The sequence below is a fragment of the Pinus tabuliformis genome, chromosome 4_2, assembly GCF_031772625.1.
Source record: "Pinus tabuliformis cultivar Carrire ecotype Pingquan chromosome 4_2, CPIR1, whole genome shotgun sequence".
Lineage (NCBI taxonomy): Eukaryota > Viridiplantae > Streptophyta > Pinopsida > Pinales > Pinaceae > Pinus > Pinus tabuliformis.
Window position 1 is genome coordinate 1,123,037,238 of NC_142304.1, and position 27,438 is coordinate 1,123,064,675.

General features: G+C 35.5%; 1 protein-coding gene across 1 annotated transcript; it reads right to left on the reverse strand.

Moving 5' to 3' along the window:
- Positions 1 to 624: 624 nt before the first annotated feature.
- On the reverse strand, positions 625 to 27,438 carry LOC149173607 (subtilisin-like protease SBT5.3). The gene is made up of 12 exons (XM_089426749.1): positions 27,364 to 27,438; positions 27,083 to 27,180; positions 26,791 to 26,888; positions 26,484 to 26,651; positions 26,278 to 26,389; positions 24,521 to 25,070; positions 17,801 to 18,595; positions 8,795 to 8,892; positions 8,433 to 8,675; positions 8,199 to 8,316; positions 7,655 to 7,841; positions 625 to 1,163 (listed from the first exon to the last, which is right to left on the reverse strand). Exons 1-12 carry the CDS (start codon positions 27,436 to 27,438, stop codon positions 625 to 627), a joined length of 3,081 nt encoding a protein of 1,026 aa, XP_089282875.1.

Below are 27,438 nucleotides of genomic sequence, written 5' to 3' on the forward strand. Positions count from 1 at the left end.
AACTAGCAATCCAACTAAGAAAATCATTCCGCTATTAATTAAACTAAACCATTTATATTAAATAAAAAAAATTAACTATTGAAATTAATCATATATTAATTTACAATAATTAAATACACCATTTTTACAGATAAAATTTCCAATACTATCAATGAAAGAATACTGTAAAAACGATGAAAGGGAAAATCCTTGGATCAAAATTACAAATGTTTTTTTTGGGATTCCAAATGACTCTTTATTATTCAAATAAATAAAATTATTCATTGACAGTGCTGCTTTTCCTTCCCAGTCCCCGTTTTCAATCAATACTTCATTAGACTAATTCCTGGCCTCGACAATATCTATTCAAATATTTCCAAAGAGATCCTGGCCGCTACTGCCTTCACAACAATTGGACTTACTACCAAAGGAAAAATCCTTCAATCAAAATTATTAGTATTATTCACTGCCAAATGGATCCCAAATGTCTTTTTATTATTCACTGCCACTTTTCCTCTCCAGTGCCCATCTTCAATCAGGAGCTTATTACACCAGTAGCTGGTCTCAACAATATCTATTCAAATATTTCCCCAGAGGTCTTCAACTTTTCACAACAATTGGACTTATCACCAAATACAGAGGTCTTTAAGTTTTCACAACAATTGGACTTATCACCAAATACTTCGGACTTTGCCATGCGAGGGACCCAAATGCATACCCTCCCCCAGTGCCCGCAGTGGGTGTGAGTGTCACATTGAAAGATTGAGTGTCCCAAGTCTTAGAGAACTGGAGCGTGTTTGGATCTACTGACACTGAAACTCCAGTAGGAACCACCACAGTTGCATTGTAAGTCCCCGGTCCGTCTGCCACATTTGTCAGATTTCTTCTAACAATCACGGTCCCATTCAATTGAGAGACAGTGATGGAAGGATAGTTGAGGTCATATATCGGAGGTGTGAGTGCCGGGCAGGAGAAATCAATTAGGCCTGTTATGACTTTTATCTGCTCTGAACTATAATTCGAGCTGCAGAGAAAACTGTAGTAATCTTCGATTGATATATCATAGACTAGGCCAGGATCTGCAGCGTCAGTTGGATTGACTTGGCCTGCACCATAGTTGAAAGGACCTGCTGTTTGCCCAATCGCATCCTTAATTGGCACAATGGTGTTGTCTAATGTTGAAGCTGTCATTTAAACCAAAAAAACAAATTAATATGTTGGTATATGTATCTTAAATATTCCAACCCATTCCACTAGATTTTTAATGTTAAGGAATTATTTTGAATTTTTTTCCAAATATTTGTGGGATGGATGACAAGATTAATTTTATTATTCTATTTTTAAATATAATTAACTTCAAATCAAACCGTTATTGCTATATGATTGAAAGAAATTAAAAAAAATATATCTATAAAAAAAATATTATTTAATTAATTATTATGATTATAAATAATTCTATAATTTCAAAATTAAGATAGAGATCGATACTAATCTTTTATTTATGACATAAAAGTTCTATTTTTGGATAGCAACCTACCTAAAGAGTTGATAACTAATTTTATCAACTAATATTATTCAACGGTTAATTTGTTAAATATCAACTTACAATATTTTTCACTAAAGTATTTTAATTTTTTTTTAATGCATATAGGTATACTATTTTGTAATAGGTTTTTAATTTCTATAAAATATAGAGCATGCGTTATTGATAGGACACGGTATTGTAACAAAACCTATTTAGATATTAAGAATCTTCATGATAAAATGAATGTGAATCTTGTTGTATTTTGAACATGAAATTTAATTAAGAAAGGAAAAAATCATGCAAGAGGAGGAAACTAAATTCATATATACTGGCACAAAATTTTACATGGTAAGCCTATTTAGATATTAAGAATCTTCATGATAAAATGAAAGTGAATCTTGTTCTATTTTGAACATGAAATTTAATTAAGAAAGGAAAAAATCATGCAAGAGGAGGAAACTAAATTCATATAGACCGGCACAGAATTTTACATGGTAAAATCTTGATAGCATTTTAATACAAAGGCATCATTACACAAACCATTGTTTGAAGAACAAAACAAGGCTAAATAAGGTAAATTACATTTACAAAGTCTTTTAATTGTTGTCATTGTTAGCAATCTCCACCTTGATAACAATTTTTTTAATCTCTTTCCCATCCCCATTCATTATCTTTTTTTCAAGCCAAGAGAAACCAAACATCTTCGTAGATTCTCTACCAAAATTCATTTCATGAACATGTTTACTCAATTCTCCTATGTGGGGATCCTTTTGAAAGTTACTTTGTTGCCATCAATTACCTATCTTACAAAATGGTATTTTAAATCAATGTTTAGTCTTGTTGTGATAAGTTGGATTATCGGCCAAATGAATAGCACTCTAACTGCGAGAGAATACATTCACTTTCTCCTACATCTTTCTAAGATCACCAAGTAGACCCTTCAACCAAATTTCCACTTTACATGCATGTTAATATATTCTACCTTAGTAGTGGATAAAAAAATTGTTCCTTGAAGCTTTGGCATCCAACTAATCACTCCATCTACAAAAGTAAACACATATCTTGTTGTAGATCTCCTTTTGTCCAAGTCACCAACATAATCTAAATCAACATATCTATAGACTAAATCTTCATAACAATTAAAGATGATACAATGGTCACTTTTTCCTCTCAAATGCTGAAGCACCCATTTCATTGCTCATCAATGTTCATTTCCTGGATTTTCCATGAACATACCGGCAACTAAAAATTCAAGTTAAATTTCTAGACTTGTACACATCATCGCATCCATTAAGTTGTCTTCTACATTAACATATAATACACAAGACATATATTCCCTTTCTTCATCAGTTCTAAGACTTAAACCCGAAAAAATATTGAAATGGGAAGCTAAAGGAACATTAATAGGTTTCATTTTGTTCATACCAAACTTTACAAGTATTTTCTCCCTGTACTTCTGTCGTGATAACAAGAGTTTTCCCATTTTTCTATCTCTATTTATCTCCATTTCAAAGGTCTATTTTGCGGCTCTAATATCCTTCATAATGAACGTCTTAGAATCTCGATCCTTTAATGTGGTGATCTCTTCCATCATTTTTCTTACAATAAGCATATTGTCAACATACAGAACCAAGATAATGAATGCATACCATTGAAGTATTTATAATACACACAAGGATCATATTTACGTCTAGTGAAGTTCTAGCTCACCATGGAGTCAAACTTCTTGTACCATTGCTTGGGTAATTGTCTCAGACCATACAATGATTTCATGAGCTTGTAAACTAATCTCTTGTTGCGAACTTGCACAAAACCTTCTGGCAATTCTATTTAGATCTCCTCATCCCAATATCCATGAAGAAAATATTTTTAAACATCTAACTATTCTAACTCATGGTCAATTAATGTATTTAATGCTAATACGGTACTAATAGAAACAAGTTTTACGATTGGTGAAAACATCTCATGAAATTCAAAACCTTCTATTTGAGAGTACCCTTTTGCTACCAACCTCGCTTCATATCTTTTAATATTTCCATCAACATTTCTCTTCAATTTGAAGACCCATTTACATCCAACAACACTTCTCCCTTTGGGAATTTCTATAGTATCCCAATTTTTTTTTTTGGCCAAGGAATCCATTTCCTCGTCCATAACCTTCTATGATTTTTTTCTATCTTCATCATCCATTGTTTCCTAATGATAAGAAGGTTCCCCATATTCAGTAACCAAACCTATAAATGAAGCAACATCTTCATACCTATTGGGTTCTCTTCTTTCCCTTGTATGCATCTTAAGAGTGACTCGTTATTGAACTTCTACACTTTATATCTTCCTCACCTTTTTCTTCAGAAGTTTCTTCTTCCTTCCAAAATTTTGAAATTTTTTTGAGTCTCCCAATCAATTTGTTGATTTGGTGATACCTATTCATGTTCAAAATTTTCAACATCTTATTTTAGAACATAAAATTCATGAAATGTTATTTTTCTACTAATGATGATCTTATGTATAGAAGGATCCCACAATTTGTATCCTTTCACAGCAACGTCATAGCCAACAAAGACGTAACATTTTTCAATTGGGTCTACTTATAATGTTGATTATTTGGAATAAGAGCATAGACATTACAACAAAAATTTGTTCAATACGAATAATTGCAAGACAACAAGACCAACATTTTCAGCAAATTTACAATTAATAGCAACTGAAGGTGATTTCTTTACCAAATAACAAGAAATGGATAGGGATTCTTCCCACAACTCCTCCTATAGATTAGCATTGTTATTCATGCTTCTCGCTCCTTCCAAAATAGACATGTTCATAAGTTCAAGAATATCATTTTAATGAGTACAAACAACGGTTTTGTGTCCTTCATCATTTCAATATTTTTCAAATGAGAACGAAATAAATTCATCGACAATGTCATTTTTTAATTATTTACTTGTATTGCATCATTTCTTTCCCACCACAACTTTAACTTATTTAAAAACATTGAAAATGTCAACCTTTCTTTTAACACATAAACCCAAACTTTTCTAGAGTAGTCATCAATATACGTTACAGATTCAAATGCACCTCCATAAGACATTGTAGGAGATGTTCCCCAAAGATAGGAATGAATACAATCCAAAACTCCTTTACTATTATGACTTCTAGCCTTAAATTTTTTGTACATTATTTTCCATAAAAATATTTTTTACAAAAATCCAAACTTAACGAATTCAAATTAGGAAGTAGTTTATGATTCATTAATACTTGAAGGCCCTTTGCTTGTGTGACCCAAGCACTAATGCCATAGACAAGTATCTTCTTATACCTCCTCAGATACAGTAACTGCCTCATTGACTTAAGTAATACCTTTACGTTTGTAGAGGTTTCTGATCTTTTCTTCTTTCATAACCACTAGAGTACATTTTGAAACTCTCAGTGCTCCACATTAACATGTGAATTTGTAACCCTATGAATCCAATACTCCCAAATAAATCTAATTAGTCTTCAAATCAGGTACATGTATAACATTAGTCAATGTTATAATCGTACCATCATATATTTTAATTTTGACATTTCCCACCCCAACAATTTGCTAATATACATTATTACTCATAAACATAAAACTTCAATTCACGGCTTGATATGAAGTGAAGCAGTCTTTGAGCGGACTCATGTGATAAGAAGCTCCAGAATATAACAACCAATCTTCAAAATGTTGAGAAATATTGCACATAAACAAACTTCATCTATCATATCTCATTCAACATATACAAACTCGTCAATCATACCTCACTCGACTTGATTTGCTTCGTTCTTTGGGTATTCATTGGATGTTTGTTTTTTCCAATAGTCCTTCTCGAGATGCATTCTTTGGTTGCAGAGCCAACATTTGGCTTTACACTTCTTGCCTCTTCATTTGATCTGGAAGAAGCTCTTTATTTTTCTCCTTTCTCTCGAACAACTTTTTGCTACCATAGATTTTGTCTTAGAAGTTTCAGTGAAAGACTTCCTCCATACTTCTTCAAATAATAGAGATCCCACAACATAATCAAATTCTAGATATTTAGTTGTGCTCAAACTGATAGAAGTCACAAAATGTTTCTAAGGCTCAAGGAAGGAGCATAACAAAGTAATGACTTTATCTACTGCTTCAAAATTAACCTCCACATAGTCAACTAACAAAGAAGGGTATTAAATAAAGTTAGGTGGTTTGTAATTTTAGTTCCTTCCTTCACCCGTAGGCTATACAACCACCTCTTCAAATAATTTATGTTGGTTAGAGACTTGGTCATGTATAAAGTTTCCAATTTACCCCACATGCGCGTTGTTGAGGTTTCTTTGGAAATGTTGAAGAGAACATCATCTTCCAAGCACAACTTGATGGTATTGAGAGCTCGACCATCCAAGTCTTCTCAATCTAAATATGTCATGCCAACAGGTCTCTTTATTACCCCATATAATGCTTTGTGAACCCTTGTTGCACCAACAAAGCTTGTACCTTTAATTTCCACAATGCAAAGTTATTTACTCATGAATTTTTCCACCTCAAACTTTGGTCTTTGTCATTTTTACCATTTCTCCTCTTACATGGTTAAAGTTTTCTTTAATTTTTAAAAAATTGAGTGGGTGCTTTCAAATTTCCAGAAAGAATCCTTACATTAAGGTTTTCCCTTGTTTAATTTTGTGCTTCCTTATTTGAAATTTAATTTTTTGAATTTTCTTTCTTCTAGTTTTTCCATTGGGGTTTTATAAAAAATAACCCATTTCTCAAAAATAGGTTTCCCCTACTCTTTTTGTGAGAAACCCATAACTTAGAAATGTTTTCAGTAAATCTTTAGAAAATGAATTTTCTTTTTATGAGAATAAATTCTTCTTTTAGATTATTTACTGCTAAGCAAAACTTATTGATGTTTTTAAATTAAATACTCGCTCTACTGCCTAAGATCCTGAGTTGGAGAATCTCAATTCAATTCGATTCTCTATGACTGGCCACTTTTTCTCTGCTGGCCGATTTGTCTCGACTTTTCTATTGTGGTTGTCTGCACCTCTTTGGTGATTGTTTTCACTTTGTGGCCACCCAAATCCGTAATTTTTGCTACTCGCTCCTTTACTCGGCTTCATGAGTACAAAAAAGGCAACATTACAAGTTCACATCTCCTCTGTGGGCCCTGCTTAGTCATAGTGCAGACCTTTTCTATGCACAACTTCACCATGTCATGGTTTCACTTCGAGGAAAAATGATGGACTTCAGCGTGTGACAACTACACATGATTTCTCAACTTGAATTTCCTTACACGTAAACTTTCCACATTCAATTCAATTTTTTCTCACAACTTTCTTTCTCTGAAATGGTTCTCCATCTCACGATCCTCACAATCAATTTGGCTTCTATGCCACTTGTTGTATTTTGAGTCTATAATTTAATTAAGAAAGGTAAAATGCACACGAGAAGAAGAAACTAAAGTCATATAGATAGACACAACGTTTTACTTGGGTGTCTCAAGTAAACTTCCATGGAGCAAGGGATTGGAATGCTTTTATTATTCAAGGGAAACAATGTTACATAGTAGTTTAAACGGTAAAACAAGGTTTACTGACGTAAATTACATATACAAATTCTTTTAATTATTGTCATTATTAACAAATCTCCATGATTGAAAATCTTGTTACATGTTTTTCTAATAGATTATATAGGTTTCACTTATATATTAAAATTGTTTCTTATAATTTTTAAAATTTAACAATTTAAATAAGTGTTTTGATACTTATTATGAATTGATGTCTATTATAAATCAATTCATATAAACATTTACCAATTATTTAATTCATATAATTAAACTAATTTATTTTTAAAATTATTATCCCTAAACACCAAATTTAATATATTAATATAATTTTTTTTATTTGTAAAACAAGATATCCAATTCTATATCACTATTTAACTGATTAATATTATTAAACATTTATTTTATGGAATATCAACCTGCATTCTATGATATACAGATATACCGTAAATAAAGCACCCAAATTTGTATATACCTGTGGTCATAATGGCAATATCACTATTTAACTATTTAATATTATTAAACATTTACTTTATCGAATACCAACCTGCATTCTATGATATAGAGTAAATAAAGCACCCAACTTTGTATATACCTGTGGTCATGATGGCAGACCTGATGGCTGCTGGGCTCCAATCAGGATGTGCATTCCTTAGTAAAGCCGCAATACCAGCAACATGCGGGCACGCCATAGATGTGCCAGAACGTATAATGAAAGGTACAGCTGGTGTTACTGGTATATTTGCTGCGAGTATGTTCACCCCTGGAGCTGCAATATCAGGCTGCAATGGAGAAACGGTTAAAAACTTTCTTTGCAAGGAATTATAATGCTTTGACAATGGATATATTATTTTACCATTATTTTATTTCTTTTATCACCTTGAATCCATAAATTTAGGTTTAGCCACTATAACCGCCCCCCTCCCCAATAAAAGGGGCATATTTATCAAGAATTTTGTCAAGTGGGGAACCCACTGGCCCTTATCATAAAAGGCAAAGATATCCCACGAGAATTTGAAACCGGAGTTGGAGTTAGACGGGATGACATTCCATTACCCAAACCACTCCATCACGCCAAGAAAGGCAACAATAAATATATCATGATATAAACAAGTGAGTTGTGGGCATTGGATTATAACCTTGAGTATATCAGGAGTCTCCGGATTCGGCCCCTGAGAAGAAAAGCTTGCCATCACCGGAGCTGGCATTACGTGTATGTCAGTTGGCTGTTGATCAATGGAAGCCGACGGGGAGTCACTGAATGAGCATCATTTAATTGGGAATTAGCGTTTTGTCTGCAATAACATTCATCGTCTAAAAGTCTTCCTAACCAGCTTTTACTACATGGAAAAAACGCTGTATCTAAATCCTACCCATGAGCGATGTAGTCAAGAACTTCGCTTCCATTAAATGCACTCAAATGTGCAGAAGGAAGAGTAAAAATAGTTGCAACAACTGTTTGGTCGCCTTCGAAATCATTGCAGAGAATTATGCCTACTCCTCCCGCCGAAAAAACTTCTTTACCTTTCTCAACCAGTGGATTGCCACCGCGAAGGCAAGCAACGATGTTTCCCTTAACTTTAGACGGATCCAGTGATCCGGGGAGACAATGTTGTCTGCAACATTTATCATAAAAACATTTACCATAAAATTGTTTTAACACAGCATCACAAAGAGGTGTATGATTGAACTAATACTAATCCAATAACTTCTCCTTTGGAAAATGTTATCATACCCAGAATAGTCGCTAGCATTTGGGTATGTCACGTTCACTGATGATACCAGCGGATAGTGTTGTCCCTGAGGTGATATGGACTGGTCGAGACTTTGTCCCTGGCCTCAAACAAAAACATACAGAATTATATTCTAGCATAATCCAATCTAAAAACATTAAATATCAAATTTTAATAATTCACCCCAAAAAAAATGTGGTTAATTAAAAAAAAAAGGGGAGATATCAAATTTTAAAATTTTCTTTTATGTCTTTCCACGTCAAATTTGCTATCTTTACCTTGATGGCAGTATATTCTGGAAATCCTATGAACATGAAATCCAACATCTCTCACACATCTCTGGAATTATATTTCCAAAATCTGTAATTTAGTTACAGTCAAGTTTTCCATGAGAGAATTTCCACCATCAGTTTTATTGGTCTGTTAGCACTATAGTTACCAAATTCGTTTGAATCCGATAAAAATATTTGAAAAGTTGTCCATTTGATTTTAATAGCTGATGGTGCAATGAAATTCAATCAGGTTGATCTAAGGAATTGTTTATGCTAATGTCTCGAATGTTCGAGAAATTAATTTTAACTATTTGTTGCGTGTCAATTTAGGTGTCATAATTAGTTGTTTAGGTTAGAGGAGGAGTGATTTAATGTTGATGTTTTCCATGTAATTTATTTAATTGTTTGGAAATATTGAGATTTTTATTAAAGCAAGAACTTGCATAAAACTCATAGTTACACGGACACTGCTCCCAGGCATTGGGAGCTGATCGGAAACGCTCCAAAATCGCAGCTAGCTTCAATGGGTAATTTGGAGATTTTCGAGAGCTTCACTGCAACTGATTTTGACATTTTGGGAGCTTCACTGCAACTTAAGTGTATTTGACGTTGCTAGCTTGGGTCTTGCTTAAAATGATGGAACTATGCAAAGGGAAGGGTATGCCGCTAGGTTTAGATTTGGATATGGGTCTGGAATAAAGAGAAACAACTTTTTATGGAAAGCCCTTCTATCCAAATGAATATGAGGTGTCTAGCCAATCCTGATCTTTGTCATTGGAAAGTTATTCATTCTCCTCATATACACTAGCCGATGGATATAAAAGAATTTACGAAGATTGTTGGCCAGTGGCAAAACCATCATTATGGTCCTAGTTGAAATTATGAAATATAAATATTATTCAAAAAATAATTTTTAATTTAATTTTCATATTTATTAAAGTATAAAATATATATCAATTTGGAAATTTATAATTTTATTATACAAACTCTTTTTAAAATATCATTGGATTTAAGCTTTATTGTTTTAATTTTTTTAATTACTATTAATATATATTTTATTTGTTCTTATTTTTACCTCTATTATAATTAGATGTAATATATACAATATTGGTGAAGTTACATCAACAGTGAAGAATTGAAACAATATCTTAACATATAGCGTTGCATGAATAACAACTTTCTTTCCCTTTGGGAGTTCTCCATGTTTCTTTGCTCAGAAAAAATTTGATTAAATTTTTTTGATAAAAATAAATAAATTATTTTATTTTTATTTCTAATATATATTAAGTTGTAATATATTATATTATTACCGCCTCATTTTAGACATTTAATATAAATTTGGGCAATACTTCTATCCATGAAGACTTATACAACGTAAATAAAACTCCAGAGATTAAAACGTCGAGGAGGAGATTAGGTCAAGTCAACATAAATAAAACGCAGTTGTCTATAACTCGACTTTTTGAAAGCTTTTCTGGCAGGTTTTTTCGGTGAAAATCCGGCAGCAATCTCAATTTCTTCCGCTGGATTCCGTCACCGGAATCTCCAAAAAATCGCATTATAGACAACTCCAAATAAAACTCCAGAGATTAAAAAGTGGAGGAGGAGATTAGGTCAAGTCGAGGAGGAGATGATGTCAGCTGTAGTGAAAGCGCTTCCTTCAATAAGCCAGTGGCTACAACTTGTGCAACATGGATAAAACTCCAGAGATTAAAAGTCGAGGAGGAGATGATGTCAGCTGTAGTGAAAGCGCTTCCTTCAAGAAGCCAGTGGCTACGTAGCCTGCGAAGAAAAGGCAAAAGCCAGGGTGAAGCGGATTGTTGACAGATCCATAAGTGGAACTCCGATTTTTTTTGTTTAAAGAAACCCGAGTTGTCCCGGTCATAGTCTGGTATCTGAAGCCACTCTGCATGCATAGGGAGCCTTTGGGCTAAAAAAAATTGAGGGTAACGGACAGAGCAAAGGAACTGAATTGCTTTTCTGTTGCATCACATCCCTGAACACAGAACATGTGCGATGAAAGCGGCAAACTTACGAGACTACTCTTTCCGTGTTATCATCGGGTGTCCTATGTATCGAAAGGCGTGACATTTCCGAAATATAATCGGGGGCCCTCTGCAATCTTGATCAGGCCTTCGACTCCAATAAAAGAAAGGGCTCTTACAGTCACCACACAATAAAGAAAAGCCTTCGACTCCAATAAAAGAAAGGGCTCTTGCAGTCACCACACTATAGAGAAAATAAGGCAAGCACGTTTTGCAGCACAAAACGTCAACCGTTCAAATTTGGAACAGATGTTCCAGCTCGTTATAAAGATTAAGATTGGGTATCGCCCTGAAATTATAGTTTGTAAAAGCAAATTTCAAAAGCACGAATTATAGTTTGGGAGCATGAATTCTTTAACAAAGCCTATTTCAAAAAGAGCAAAAAGGGTTTCCTGTTAGAAAAGAGAAAGTTCCATTATGTTTGTCTTATAAAATGGGCTTATTTGAGGAATTTATTGTTCATATTTGAAAGTTTTTTAATTAAAAAAAATATTGAGTGTGAATATATATATAATTGGTAGAGAATTGTGCACTTATTTGTTTTTTGGTTGAATTAGAGTGTCAAAGAAGTCACTGTAATACATTATTACAACTTGTTATGTTTGCAAGTCTATTTGTTTGTTGAGTCGTATCCACCTAGTACTGAACAAATGGGAAAAGTCAAGAGACCAAAAAGGTCAAAGCGACAACAAGCGATGTTCGAGATTTATTTGAAAGAGTTGGAAGCGAAAAGACATAAGAATGTCTTTACATTAAAATGCATAAAAGAATGTATAGATGACAACATTTTTCCCCTCATTGCAAATGCAGATACAATCAAAGAGGTCTCGGATACACTTGAGAGGAGTTTTGGTGTAATTGGGAGTATTCAAGTTGAAGATGAAAGTGGATTTGTAGCAGCAGATCTACAAAGAGATGAGGAATTCTGTGAATCCCACTTGAAAGTGGATGACAATGATGATGGTTTTTTACTAGAATTAGAGAAAGAGCACATAAATTCTGGTGAATCCCATTGTGCTTAGCCACAAATGGATGTTGATTGTGAAAATTATGTAGAAGAAGCAGAGAAAGAGCACACAAATGCTCGTGACTTCCACTGTGCACAGGCACAAGTGGATGACAATTTCGTGAATCCATTGTAGTAGCTAGTATTATGGTGAAACCGACAACTAATATTGTTGATGTAAATTTTGATGAAGAACAATTGACTAATGATGAATGGTTGCATATGATGCAATAAAACATTTTATTGATAAATTGTTATTTCTTAAGTGAAGCTCACTTGGGTCTAAAAACCAAGTGGAAGAAAACTTCTTTGAAACAACAAAAGTTAGTAAAAAAGCAAAAGAAACAAAAGTAGGGAAAGAAGTTCAAAGAGAGAAATCTCTCATTACAAAGCAGAAAGAAGAAAAGCGATATGGTTCTACAAATATTTTTAATCATAAAATTGATTTTCAGTGTGCATGTAAACATGACGATTATGAAGAAGTATTAAAGTTCCTTGAAACATGGATTGTAACACCATGTCTTGATAAAGTCTTCATAGAAGGTGCAGAAATGAATCTTGAAGACCGCATCAATGATGAAAACATTAATATATTTTCAGTTATTGGAGTCCTGAAGAGATAAAATTTTATTCTCATCTTATGTTGTAGCAAAATGATGATCAAAATATTAGTGATGAAGAGCACACAATTGAAGATGACATGTGACAACAATTCACATATAAGAATATTTTTGAAGTAGAAAACATGCATGGAAAACCTGAACAAAAAATGGAAGAGTTGCACTAGAAAACAAAGAAACTAACATTTCAAGCCTACAACAAAAAAAACAAGCAAGAGCAATTCAGAGGATACAAGATCTAGAAGAAAAAGGAACAGAAAATGAAATTCAACTGTCATAATTTTTAAATTGTAAGACTAGCTGAGACTTGAACCAATAGACATCTTAGTTTAATTTTTTGTAGTTGTAATTAAGGGGAGCTGTTGGAGAAACTGATTCCAACGATGTGCTAGGTGTCAATTCAAGCGTCACAATTAGTTCTAGTTCAGGTTACGCTAGTTGAGATTCAGTTGAGTTCGACTTCGATAATTTAATGTTGATGTCTCCTATGTAATCTATTTAACTCCTTAGGAATATTAAGAAGAGCACTTCTGCTCAACTCTTTCATTCTTTAACATAGAAGGTTAAGGTCAATACTCCACCAAACATTAAGGCCAATAGTGGGTTGAACACATAGATAGAAATGCACTAAAAAGGAGAGGAAATAGAAATAAGTATAAAATTGAAAAGAAGAAATATTTTTTAAATTAACTCTTCTTAGAGGACTGGAAAGTTAAGAAGACTAGAAAATGAGAATTTGTGCAAGTGGACTGTTTTGTTATGAAGTGATTAATTCTCTAATATTTTGACAAATTTTACATAAATACATTTAAAATATGTATTTTTTTTGTTAAGCATGAATAATTTTATTTTTTCTAGGTTAGGCCTAACTTGTACCTTGAGTAGTAATGATCTAGGGTATCTAGGGAATCAAAATTATCAGGATATGTGTGAGTCACACCATCCCTTAGCACATCTTGACTTTTTCCCATAGAGTTTCTAATGAGCACCTTTACACCAAAAGTTCCTTAGTAGAAAACCTTGTCACCATATTCGTACTCATAAGAAAATTTAAATAAGTTTCTAAAATAAATGTCATGTTTTAAAAACAGATTCGAAAAGGAAAAGAAACCATGGATTTTTTTGATAAACAATCTAGTTAAAACTATTATTGAGATATATCAGATATTATTCAAAATTTAAGATGAATTAACGAGAAAATGAACCGAAAACATCATTATTGAAAAAACAAATATATGTATCTGTTGAAGATAATGGAGAATATTAGAATAGTGTGAGTTGGTTCATGAGACCTTAGGATAGGAATTAGTTTCTATTTCTAAGGGTATGGTTCTAACAACCCTAAAACTATATAAGCTATATAATGTGTGATGTACATTGAGAATATAGAGCATTCTGCAGAGCCAGACTCTCCTTGTGCAGACTCTCCTTCGTAGAGCTCACTAGTAGGTATTTTATTTATCAATACAACATCTCATTTTAACATGATATCAGAGATACAAGGCTGAGAAACATGTTCACTGGGTGGAAAGAGGCCGGCGCACCTGAGTCGAAAACAATGCGCATTTTTTTGCGGAAAATCGCATCGATCTCAGTACTTCCCTTATGCATTTTTTCTTGGCAACAACAGCATGACTATTTGGTGGAACGACGTGAGTCTGCATTGGAAAATCGTGCCGACCCAGGTGAGGTGAAAAATACTACGGGTTTTTTTTCTTTTTGCTTGTTGCATGTTTTTATTGGCACGTATCACCTGGACAGTCGAGGAGGAATCACGCTATGCATGGAGATCTGTTGCTCTGCGTGGTGGGCAGAGAGAGGTGCAGTGGAAGTGTGGTGGTTGTGAAGTTGCCCGCATGGAGGAGGCTGAGATTTCCATTGTCAGCTGTTAGCATAGTCCCTGTTTGCCATGGTTGAGGTGGCCGTGAACATCCACTGCGAAACATCCACAGTCTTTGACGGTGTTGTGGTTGGGAGCTGCATCAAAATATTTCAAAGGCAACCTGCATTAACCAACCGAAACTCCACATCCCCTGCAATCTGAGAAGGAGTCCACGTGTAGGAGGTAGAGGTCGTTGCAGACTGCCAAGGAGGGAGGACAGTTGTGAAGGCCGTAAGCAGTGGTGGCACGAAGCGTGTGCAGAAAAACTTTGTTGGTGGGGATCGGAGGCCGTGGAGGGTGTGAGAAGTATGTGAGATCTGTGGAGATGTGCAAAAGGCCGCATGAAAGTCGGAGGAACCCTGCTACTATGGTTGTCTGCAGACTTGATTGATATTGGAATCACGCTATGCGTGGAGATCTATTGCTCTGCGTGGTGAGCGGAGAGAGGTGCAACAGAAGCGTGGTGGTCGTGAAGTAGCCCACATGGAGGAGGCTGAGATTTACATTGTCAGTTGTTAGCATAGTCCTTGTTTTCCATGGTTGAGGTGCCCGTGAACATCCACTGCGAAACATCCACAGTCTTTGACGGTGTTGTGGTTGGGAGCTGCATCGAAATATTTCAAAGGCAACCTGTGTTAACTAATTGAAACTCCACATCCCCTACAATCCGAGAAGGAGTCCATGTGTAGGAGGTAGAGGTCGTAGCAGACTGCCAAGGAGGAAGGACAGTTGTGAAGGCCGCAAGAGGTGGTGGCACGAAGCGTGTGCAGAAAAACATTGTTGGTGGGGATCGGAGGCCGTGGAGGATGTGAGAAGTACGTGAGATCTGTGGAGACGTGCAAAATGCCGCATGAAATTCGGAGGAACCCTGCTACTGTGGTTGTCCACAGACTTGATTGATATTGGTATCACAAACATTGTCTTTGATAAAGATCTGGGTAGATCTAACATTTTTTTTCTTGTAAAGCATATATTTTTGAATTGTAAAGATGAATAATCAAATAATCGAAGCATACTTGAATGAGCATAACAAACTTCATGGCTCCAATTATACGAATTGGAAATTCAAGATGCAAACTGTGCTTGAAGTGCAGAGTGCTTGGACGATTGCAAATGGGGATGAGATGAAGCCCGCAGATGAATCAGCGTCGATCCCAGATTGGGAGAAGAGAGAAGGTAAAGCAAGGATGCTGCTGAAGATTTCAGTGAAAGAATGCATCATACCACATATCAGAGAATGTAAATCAGCAAGCAAAATCTCGAGAATATTGAAGGATTTGTATGAGATCAGGAATACAAATCGTCTCCTATCCCTGAAGAGCAAGATTTTATCCCTGAAGATGGAGGAAAACGAAACAATTGCTTCCTTCATAGCGAAGATAAAAGATCTGAACAACAAATTGGTAGGTATTGGTGATACAGTTGCTGTTGGACACCTAATCCTAAAGGGTTAGCGTGGAAGTTGAATGGACAAAGCAGTCCAAGAGACCTTGGGATCTGAATCCCAAGAGTCACCTATTGTACTATAAATGTGTATCTTATCTTAATAAAAATATGCACTCACTGATTTATCTTTCACATTGTTTTTCTGTCCATGTGAGTTTAACATGGTATCAGAGCCATGATGTGTGGCCTGCGTAGTTTTGTGCAACTGGTCTGAGCACTGGCCTTTGTCATTCTGACTTGAGCCCAGGTCCCAGAAATAGCGATTCCCTAACTGCAATACGTTTCTGATTGAATGTCCTGCGCTCTCTAACTGCCAGAGACTGCGCATTATAAACATTTGCCCCTCTCTGTGCATACCTGAATGTATCGGTTATGGAATACGCTGTTGAATCTGACATTGTGCAGTGAGCATGGAATACGCTGTTGAATCTGACATTGTGCAGTGACTGTTGAATGTGAAACTCTTGAATGTGACCTTCGGTTTCTTGCACTGTTATGACAAATAGTTTTTTTTCTCTCGCCATTCTGAATGAGGGTTCCTTCATGGAGAATTGGGTTCACGCCTCTTACTCCTTTTTTGTTTTCTGATTGCATAACTGTTTGAAGACCCCTTTTGCACCATTGATAAGCTCATCTGCAAGGCACTCAGCTGTCGTTTTTATATTTTTGAATGCACTGTCTTGCGCACCAGTGGTGAGCAGATTGCTTGATTTACACGTCTCAAAGGAGATATATAAACTGCTTGACGTCGAACAACACCAGAGCTTTGATAGAGAAGCCACTACCATTCTTGTAGAAGAGACCGCAAGGAGAACGCAAGCGAAAATATATATGTTGCTCCAGCACCGGTCCTCTGCTCCTCTTCACAGTTTTTTAATTGCGGATTCTTTTGAGGGGAATGTAAACAAGCAGAGAATGTAAATGTGTTCCATCCCAGAGCTGCATTTTTATATTGATCTTCCCATTTCCTGCAACTACAAGGGCTTCTACATTGCATGATATTAAAGCTGTAGCCATGCTTTGCCGCAATTTTCCAGTTGTATTTTCGCGAGGTTTTATGATTCAATCTAAATATCTGATGTAACCCAATTTCTTAATTGATTCACATTGAACGCAAAACCAAATGGTTGCCATACCCAATATATACTCCCCATAATTTACAATTGTTTCGTCATCGTCTTGCTCATACTTTCAATCTCTACCACTGAAATTGCAGAAGTTAAAAACGGTAAGCAAATCAAAAAATTGTGTGGACTCTGCATAGCAATCTTGCATGGCTCCTCCAACGTGATTTGCCCATTTGGCAGATGAGATATCCTTCTTTCTTTGTCGAATAAAATTTGAGGTTATTGGGATTGTTCTGCTGCAAGTTGGGTTTTTGCATTGAAGAATTTGGGCTATTAATATCATGTTCAAGCAGGGATCCCAAGGGAAATAACGCAGAGAAAGACTTGCCAGCAAAAAAAATCCAAGCGCTTGTGGGTTTGAAGTAATTGATGAAGCAAAGTCGATGTTGCAAACATCGATTCTTTCACTACAAGAGATAGTGTCCCAGTCCGCAACAGCTCTCATTCACATATTTGAATCCATATGCAGATGGATTGTTGATTATTTCACTGAAGATGGCGTAGTTGTCGCTCAGAACAAATCGTGCGTCAGAAAACCGATTCTGCAATTTATTTCTAACCATATTTTCGAAGCCTATGTTGATGAGATGATGCCATTGGCGTAACCGACACAGCTTCCATTATCAAGATTTTCTAAACTAATCATTAAAGGTGTGTAGCCTAAAGGTCGTAGATTCGATATTAGAAATTTTCTCGCTCCCAACTCATACAATTTCTTGAACTGATCTGCAAACCTTCTGAGGATTTGTTGTTGATATTCGGCAATGCTATAGAGCTGAGAAACTTTGGAGTCACAGAGAAAGTAGTTAGAAATGTAATCCAAGCTTCCAATGTTGATGTAAAAGAGAGCTTCAGATATAAATTTATGAGAACTTTCTGCTAGAAGCACGACTGGTGACAACTGAAACCGGAGGAGTACCTCTTCAGCTGCATCCAAAGGTACAAAGCGCCACAATTCATTGCAGGAAGTTCGTGCAGCGAAGTACCCAAAAGAAGCAAGACCAAGATGAACACCAGCCCAATGTCGTTCTCTCAATACTAGATGGTATAGTTGCCAAATTGCCTTACTTACAGCATTTCCTTCATCTTCAGGTATTTCCACCGCACTTAAACTTGCAAGAAATGAAGCAAGTGCTGGTTTAAATTCTCTTGGCGCCTCATCCAAGGTTGAATCACCAGTGGTAAGGAGGCCATCTAGAGTGGTTAGAACCTCCCAAATATCAGTAGATGTAAGCCTATGAATCACATATGAAATCACTTCCAATGCATGGCTTAGGAGATTGCTGTAATAATGTCTTTGTGAACTCTCTGCAGCTGATCTGTATGCTTTCATAATAGCAACAGTGAGCTTTGGCACTTTATGAATGCATTCATCTTCAATTTGAAGGAGATCTTCACTTTGACACTGAGATAAAATCAGTGACAACAAATATATAGGATCTTTTGGTAGAACTGCAGACACATTTGGAGGAGCTTCTTTTAGCAGACTCAAAGCTTCACACTGGTCTTCCTATTTGAAGGGGTTTTTTTGAAATTCAAGTCTGACGGCTGAAATACATAGATATTCAAGTTATAAGACAAGTGTTATGACTTCTGCAAATGTTTGGGTTGTCATATATTGATTTAGATTTTTGAAGAGATCTCATTGTGTAACCAGGTTCTCTACTTCTCAGCTACTTCTTTATTACAATTTGTCGGCTAAGATATTTTTTCTGTGTAATTTTGCACAGAATATGTTCATGGTATGAAATTGCATTGTATATGGAAGTATATTGAGAAGCTACATACTTGAAGATTTTTTGAAGACAAAGTGGTACACCAATCAATTTTTTGCAGTGATATTATTGTCAAATGGATAGAATGGCTGTTGTATTAGAATTGCTGAACACTCTAATACATTCTACCACGGACAATACAATTATGATTGATAAAGCCATTGTCGCAAACATTCAAATCTGTTTGAAAAATGTACAAGAAAATATTGAGTTTTTGCAGCTGGAAACAAAGCTACAGCAGGAAGAATTACACCAGTGGAGTCATCATTCTGAACCTGTTTCTGTTCAGAACAATGAAGCAGACTCCCATAAACAGCAAGTCAATAATGTTACAGTTCATTCAGATAAAGCAGCAAAGTTACATGCAGATGCAGAGGTTCATTCTGCACTTCCCAAGCCCATCATCAGACCTTGGGAACAACTTGTCCACAACAAGCACATAACCGGTCTTGGATATGACAAGGACTTGTCCTTTCATATTCCAGACTATGCCAAGCCCATTCAGTTTCAGAGTGCTGGTTTCATTAATGACGGTTCACCTGCTCCTAATGACAGTTCAGCTTCAACTGTTCCAAACTCTGCCCCTCTTCCACAGCAACAACAACAACAGATCGTGAAATGCCAACACTGTGATCGAGTTGGCCATTTGAAAGATCACTGTTTTGATCTTCATCCATGTAAGCACTGTCATAAAACCAGCCATTCTTCACACAGATGCTTCAAAAACAAACGTCCTGCAAGAAAAAAGATTCATCTTGGATGGATCGCTTCTTGGCAATGGGCATCAACAGCCAAGAAGATATTCCAAACACATGTCAGAACTTGTTCCAGAATATTAAACAGTCTTGCAGTTGAGTTTTCTCCATCTTCTCACCTTGTATCTGACAGGGGGGAAATGATGGCCATCTACAAGCTTCAAAGTCACATCAAGCGAGCCTGAGCCACAACCTGCCACACCAGTTTCAGAGTTGTAGCCAGAGACAAAGATGCCCGTGAACAGATTGAGAACACTTCCTCTAGCAGAAGACACCAGCTTCTTGCCAGTTTTGGAAGAGTTCAAGAATTGCATTAAGCATTCCAGAGTTGTTGGTTATCCTTAAACCATCACAGGTTGAGACTTCCCTTTTCAGGTTGAAGTTTTACCTTTTATGCGGGGTGAGACCTCCCTTTCATGGTTGAAGGTTTCCCTCTTTAAAACAATAGGATCACTTCCTCTAGCAGAAAACTTCAGTTTCTTGCCAGTATTGGAAGAGTTCCGGGAACTGCACTAAGCGTTCCAGTGTTGGTGGTCATCCTTAAACCACCGCCCTTTTTTACCAACATTTCATAGAGCACATTCAGCCTAGTGCTGCCATGTATTTTTTGCACATTTTGTATTACAGCTCTCTTCTTGGACTCATACATAACCCTTCGGATTAAGGGGGGGAATGTTGGACACCTAATCCTAAAGGGTTAGCGTGGAAGTTGAATGGACAAAGCAGTCCAAGAGACCTTGGGATCTGAATCCCAAGAGTCACCTATTGTACTATAAATGTGTATCTTATCTTAATAAAAATATGCACTCACTGATTTATCTTTCACATTGTCTTTCTGTCCATGTGAGTTTAACAGTTGCAGATACAAATTTAGTGACAATTACCATGAATGGTGTGACCAATGCCTACCAAATGTTTATCACTAAGATAAATACAAGAGAGAAAATCCCAAAGTTTAAAGAATTGACGGGAATATTAATGCAAGAAGAAAAAATAAGATTGACTTTAAAGCCCTAGAGTGCAGATCTTGCGTTAATTGAAAAGAAGATCTTTTTCAAAGGAAAAGGAAATTTGCAATGTAACAAAATTGAGGAAACCCACAAAAAAGACCAAATCAAACTCAAGGTATGCATCCGAATAGAAATAACTCTGAAATTAAATGTTTTTATTGCGGAAAAATTAGTCATATGGCTAAGGAGTGCAGGAAGAAGAAATATCATGAACAACAACAGAGGAAGAAAATACATGCAGGTCATCTCGCAAATGATAATCATGTGTAGAACTTCATATTGTTCATGGGACACTTTGATGAGAATGTTGATGTAGACATCTGGTATGTAGATTCGGGAGCATCCACACATATGTTGGGAAATAGACAATGGTTCGAAGATTTTAAAGGAATCAACGAAGGAGCACAAATCTACCTTGGTAATGATAGAAGTCATCAGATCAAAGGTTGTGGGAAAATTTATGTTACTTTATGTGATGGTACTGTAAAACATATTCATAATGTCATGTATGTGCCCGATGTGACAAAGAATTTGATTTCTGTATCCATGCTTACACATCAAGATCTCAAAGTTGAATTTTTAAAATCTAAATATTATATTAAAGATCTATTGGATGGCATGAATAATATTGCCTTAGGAGTTCGAACAGGAGGTCTGTACAAATTGAATGTGAGATTAGCACTAGTTCAAGCTTTGACAACAACGAGTTTGACTACAAAAGTGTCGTGGCATCAGAGATTTGGTCATATCAACTACAATGATTTGTTGTTACTTCAGAAAAAGGAAATGGTAAGAGATCTTCCTATATTAAAACAAGTGCATAATGATTGTGATTCTTGTACATTAGGAAAGATGCATAGAGAAGAATTCCCTATTTGAGTAGAAAGAAAATAGAGAGACATACTTGAATTAGTGCACACAGGTCTTTGTGGACCCATGCAAACAAAGTCATTAGGACGTGCACTGTATTTTTTAATGTTTGTTGATGACTGCACAAAGTTTTCTTGGGTATATTTTTTGAATAAGAAAAGTCACATATTTGAATACTTTAAGCAGTTCATAAATATGATTGAAAAGCAAACCTGGAAGCACATATAAATTCTCCACTCCAATCAAGGGGGAGAATACAGGAAGGATGAACTTATCAAGTATTGTAAAGACCATGGGATATTATAGCAATTCAGAGTACCCCATACTCCTTAGCAGAATGGAGTAACGGAAAGAAAGAACAAAACATTGGTGGAATGTGCTAGGAGCATGTTGAAAGGTAAGGATCTTTCTAATGGTTTTTGGGCTGAAGCATTGAATACTATAGTTTATTTGAAAAATAGGAGTCCTATAAAGAGTATTGAGTTTAAAACTCCTTATGAAGCATTATATGGATTCAAGCCTATAGTTAAGCATTTGAGAGTGTTTAGGTCTAAAGCATTTGCCCACGTTCCAAAGGAAGATAGAAGAAAACTATATTCAAAAGCCATCAGATGTATCTTTGTAGGGTATTCTTCACAATATAAAGCTTATAGATTATTTAATCCCTCTACTCACAAGATTTTTGTTAGTAGAGATGTCATATTCCATGATCAGGTTCATGAAGAATGTGATAAGCGCAATGAGGAATGGGATATTTCATTCTTGGTGGAAGAAAGTGAAGAAACAAGAAATAGCCAAGATTACCAGGCAAAGGTAGAAGAAGAGAATTCAGATGCAGCGATCAAGCCAAGTCCAGTAAAGGAAACTCATAATGGGTTAGAAGCGACACCAACACTAAGAAGATCAGGTAGATAGATTCGATTGTCTGCTAGATACAAGGAAAATGCTTTTATAACTAGTATAATGAATGTTACTGAACCTTCCAATTATAAGGAAGCAAATCAATGTAGTGAATGGAAAACAGCTATGGAACAGGAATATGAATCTATAATTAGGAACAACGCTTGGGAGTTGGTTGAACTTCCTAAAGAGAAACAAACCATAGGTTGTAAATGGTTGTATAAACCCAAGATTAATGCAGATGGAACCATAGATAAATTAAAAGCTAGATTGGTAGCAAAGGGGTATTCACAAAAAGAAGGCATTGACTATGAAGAAACCTATGCCTTGTAGCTAAACTAAATACTATCAAAATGTTGATTGCTTTAGCTACTAAGAATCATTGGACGATTCACCAACTATATGTAAAATCTCCATTTTTAAATCGGGAATTGAAAGAGGAAGTTTATTTAGAGCAACTTGAGGGGTTTGTCGAGAAAGGAAAGGAAAATTTAGTCTATAGATTAAAGAAAAATCTATATGGACTAAAGCAAGCACCCAAGTCCTGGTATGAAAAGATTGTTCATTTTTTTAGCAACTTGGTTACAAGAGAAGTAAAAACGACCCTAATTTGTATACCATGAAAGATGAAAAGGGCCGCATAGTGTTGATTTCTTTGTATGTAGATGATTTAATTATTACAAGTGATGTTATTTCTCTAATCAAAGAAATAAACCAACAAATGTCACATGTGTTCGAAATGAAAGACCTTGGTGAATTAAGATGTTGTTTGGGTCTTGAGATCTGGAGAGATTCAGGACAAAATTTTTTGTCCCAAGGTAAGTATGTTAAAGGTCTACTGGAAAGATTCAGGATGGATCAGTGTAAGGTTGCAGCAGTACCACTACAACAAAACATTAAACTTCAGAGTGAGGATGGCTCTAAAGAGGCAGACGCGACACTATATAGACAGTTGGTTGGGAGCTTAATCTACCTGACCACTACTAGACCAGATTTGGTTTATGCAGTCAGTGTGCTAAGTCAATATATGTCCAAACAACTTGAGAGTCGTTGGAATGCAGCAAAATGTGTTTTACGGTATCTACAAGGAACTATAGACTATGGTATTATTTATACTGATTCCTCTTATGTTAGATTGACAGGATTTACAAATTCCGACTAGGTTGGAAATGTAGACGACTACAGATCCATGTCAGGCTATGCATTCAGTGTTGAATCCGGGGTGAGTACATGGAGTAGCAAGAAACAAAACACAGTTTCCTTGTCTTCAACGGAAGCAAACTATCTAACTATGTGTGCAGCAACATGTGAGGCAGTTTGGTTGCGGAGACTTCTCCAAGATGTCAGGGAAGAACAGAAAGATGCAACAACAATTATATATGACAACGAGAGTTCAATCAAACTTTCTAATAATCTGGTGTTTCACAAGAACACTAAACACATTGATACACAATTCCACTTTCTCTGGGAGAAAGTACAATCAAAAGAAATCCATATTGTATATTGTAAAACATGTGATAATGTTGTAAACATTTTCACTAAGCCTCTTGGCAAAATTAAGTTTGAAATGTTTAGGGAGATGTTAGGTATATTTGTGAACCCCTTCTCCATTAAGGGGAGTGTTGAAGATAATGGAGAATCTTATAATAGTGTGAGTTGGTCCATGAGACCTCATGATAGGAATTAATTTCTATTTCTAAGGGTATGGTTTTAACAACCCTAAAACTATATAAGCTATATAATGTGTGATGTACATTGAGAATGTAGAACTCTCTTCGAACTCTTTTTCGTAGAACTAACGAGTGGGTGTTTTATTTATCAATACGGCATCTCATTTTAACAATCTCCAAGTCTAAAATGTAAAGAACCTAATTTGAAATTTTTTCATGAATTTTTTTAATATTTTATAGAATTCAAACTTGTTACCTATGTTGAGGCTGGTAAATCGAATTTAATAGGATGACATAGACGTGCCTACTTTACTCAAATAGAGATAAAATGATGAAATAGTTTTACGTACTACATATGTACGGCCGTCTCCGAGAGTAACAAGTGACGGGAAGTCTCTATCAATGGTGCTTGCTGCAACAGTTATGATCCATGGTGCAATATTTTGAACTGACCCTTTATCTGGACCAGAATTTCCAGCTGAACAGACAACTACCCTTCCACTCTGGACAGCATGGAACGATCCAATGGAAATTGCGTCTCGAGAATAACCGTCAGGAATGTAACCTTCCGCACCTCCGATGGAAACAGAGAACACATCAACTCCATCACTTATCCCTGCGTCGAATCCTGCAAGAATATCTGTCTCTTCACAACTCAAACTCTCGCCTTCGGCAGTCCAACAAACTTTGTAAGCTGCAACTCTGGCGTTAGGAGCTGCTCCTTTTGCAACCCCTTGTGCACGTCCATATAAACTTGCATTTGCCACAAATTTCCCACCTGCTGTGGACAGAGTGTGCGTTCCATGCCCATCCTGGTCATACGGGGAAAGATATTTGTCTGCCGGAGGCCCATGTACATTTTGAAATCCCTTGTAGAAGTATCTGGCTCCGATCAATTTCCTTATATCAAACAACACTTTAGAGAGTGAGACTTTGATTATAAGAATGAAAAGCTCAAAGGCTGTTTTCCAATCAACTTCTTATTGCAAAACACTTCATATCAGGGGAATTGGCGCTCTATTAACATAAACAAGCATGTGCAAAGAGGTAATAATAACCACATTGTATTACTAGAATAAACCACAAGTAAATGAGCATTCACATCTTTATCTTAAATTCAGATTTCCCGAATATTTTGGAATTCTACAATTAGGAGAGGACTGAAACAAATAACTTGTTTTCTGACTATAAGATTTCAGAAAATTTACAATTTATATAAATTTAAGATATACGAAAAAATGTAAAATAAGTATTTTAGAAATATTTTGAAATTTAATGATCAAGGAAAGTCGAACAATTAATTTCTTTTAATCATTCAATTCAAAAATAGTCCGAAAACTTAAAAAAATCAAACAATTAATCTTTAATCATCACATCCAAAAATATTCCCAAAATTTATGATCCAGCCCATTTCTACACCATGAGACTCTTACCGACCCAAAATAGGTTATTTTGTTTTGAAAATGCACTTATGCTGAGAGAAAATATCACTCCCCAGTTGAAATCTGAGCCTGGAAAGATCAGGACTTTTGTTTTGGACAGATAATGAAATGATTATGGAGCGAAAAAAGATTTGGCTTCACTTGTCTGGTGATTATGAGAATTTTTTGGGACTACATCAAATAGTTAAATGGTTATTTTCTAAAATATATTTTAAAACTAATAAGAAAAGACTTTTATTTTGGAGTAATGCATGAAATGATTATGATAAGGATAAGAGACTTGGCTTCACTCTCTGACATGATTATAATTTTTTTTTTAAAGTATCATCAAATATTCATTGAAAAATGGTGACTTTTATTTAGAGTGTAGATTTTTAAAATATAGTTTAGAATTACATAAACAGAAGTCAGATTAAACAACTCACTTCAAATAGAGAGGAGTGAGATGAAACAATTGATTTCAAATAGATAGACAGGAATGAGATTAAATGATTGACTTTATTTTAAAATATTGTACAAATCTACTATCAAATTAAATTAGAAATTTAAAAGCTTCAAAATGTAATTCAAATTGACATTTATCATCACAGCAAACCATTCTTAAATAAAAGAAAGAAAATTCAAAATAGTAGCATCTTTAAGCTACCCACTATTGATCCACGTACTTGTTGCATTGAGCTGGACCAAAGCCGGTTCCATTTTGGCAGACCCCTTTCCATTTCGAAGGAATATCACCCATATCCTTGTCACTGAAGCTTTCTGATTGGGGCCATACCCCTTAACGCACAAGAACAACAGCAAGAAAATGAACACCAACAACACAATCCAATTGAATTCATCTCGTTATACAGAGCTATGTCATAGGGGCTACCTGAATCCAGGTTACCGATGATGACATCGTTCCCAAAACTGCCACTATTCCACAGAGAATTCGAAGGAACAGAATCATCGTCATTTTGCAATCCAAGGAATTCGATTGAACGAGTGGTATGCAGAACTATTGTTTTGCTGGGAAATACAGACACAACTTGCGGGAGTTCTGAACAGTAATAATCCCCAACACAATCATCAATATCAATTCAGTTATAAAATGAAAGTTATGTCTACATTTAAGTTGCCTGGTTATTCATTTTTTTGAAAGAGACAAGACTTATATGGCTTAATGACAAGTAATTTACTTGAGAGAGCAACAGCCTGGTCTTCGTCAAGGGTAGCAGCAAAACCATTCATGCTTCTAGTATAGGAGTAGAAGATGTTGTCTTTAGCAGCCTCCTCGCTGTAATTTTTCATAGAAAAAATAATATGTATAAGAACCCAAATTATAGCTTGCAGGATAAGAACCAAAGCTTGTAGCAGCATGTCTACATATAAATGAAAGAAAGACCTAACGAGGGTAAACTACTCTTGTCATTTCAAATAAATTTTAAACAACACTATTCATCTTTGCAAGATATTCATTCAAATAATTACCTTGCTAGCACTGATCCCAGAAGCTGATGATGAGATCGAGCTACCAGTTCGCTTTCTAGATTTTCATCATGCTGTCCTCCTAAATACACCACATAAGGCTGCATTGGGCAAATCAATGATTCATCAATTCAGCAATGTTTATATATATTTAGAATCTGCAATCGAAAAAAGAACAACTGCATTCAACATCTACAAAACCTAAAATGACCTAAAACAACATTCATACAAAACCTAAAATGACCTAAAACAACATTCATCATCTATCAGTTATTTGTTCTTGCCTTCTTAACGCCCGCAGCTGAACCTATGAACAACGATAACACCACAACTACGAATGAAATTTTTATCTCCTCCAT

Coding starts and splice junctions, on each gene's coding strand:
- LOC149173607 (XM_089426749.1), bottom strand. CDS start 27,438: ATGGAGGAGATAAAAATTTCATTCGTAGTTGTGGTGTTATCGTTGTTC. Junction 26,390..26,483: donor CATCGGTAACCTGGATTCAG/GTAGCCCCTATG, acceptor TTGTGCGTTAAG/GGGTATGGCCCCAATCAGAA. Junction 18,596..24,520: donor GAGACGGCCGTACATATGTA/GTACGTAAAACT, acceptor ATTTTATCTCAG/TGTCAAAGTGAAGATCTCCT.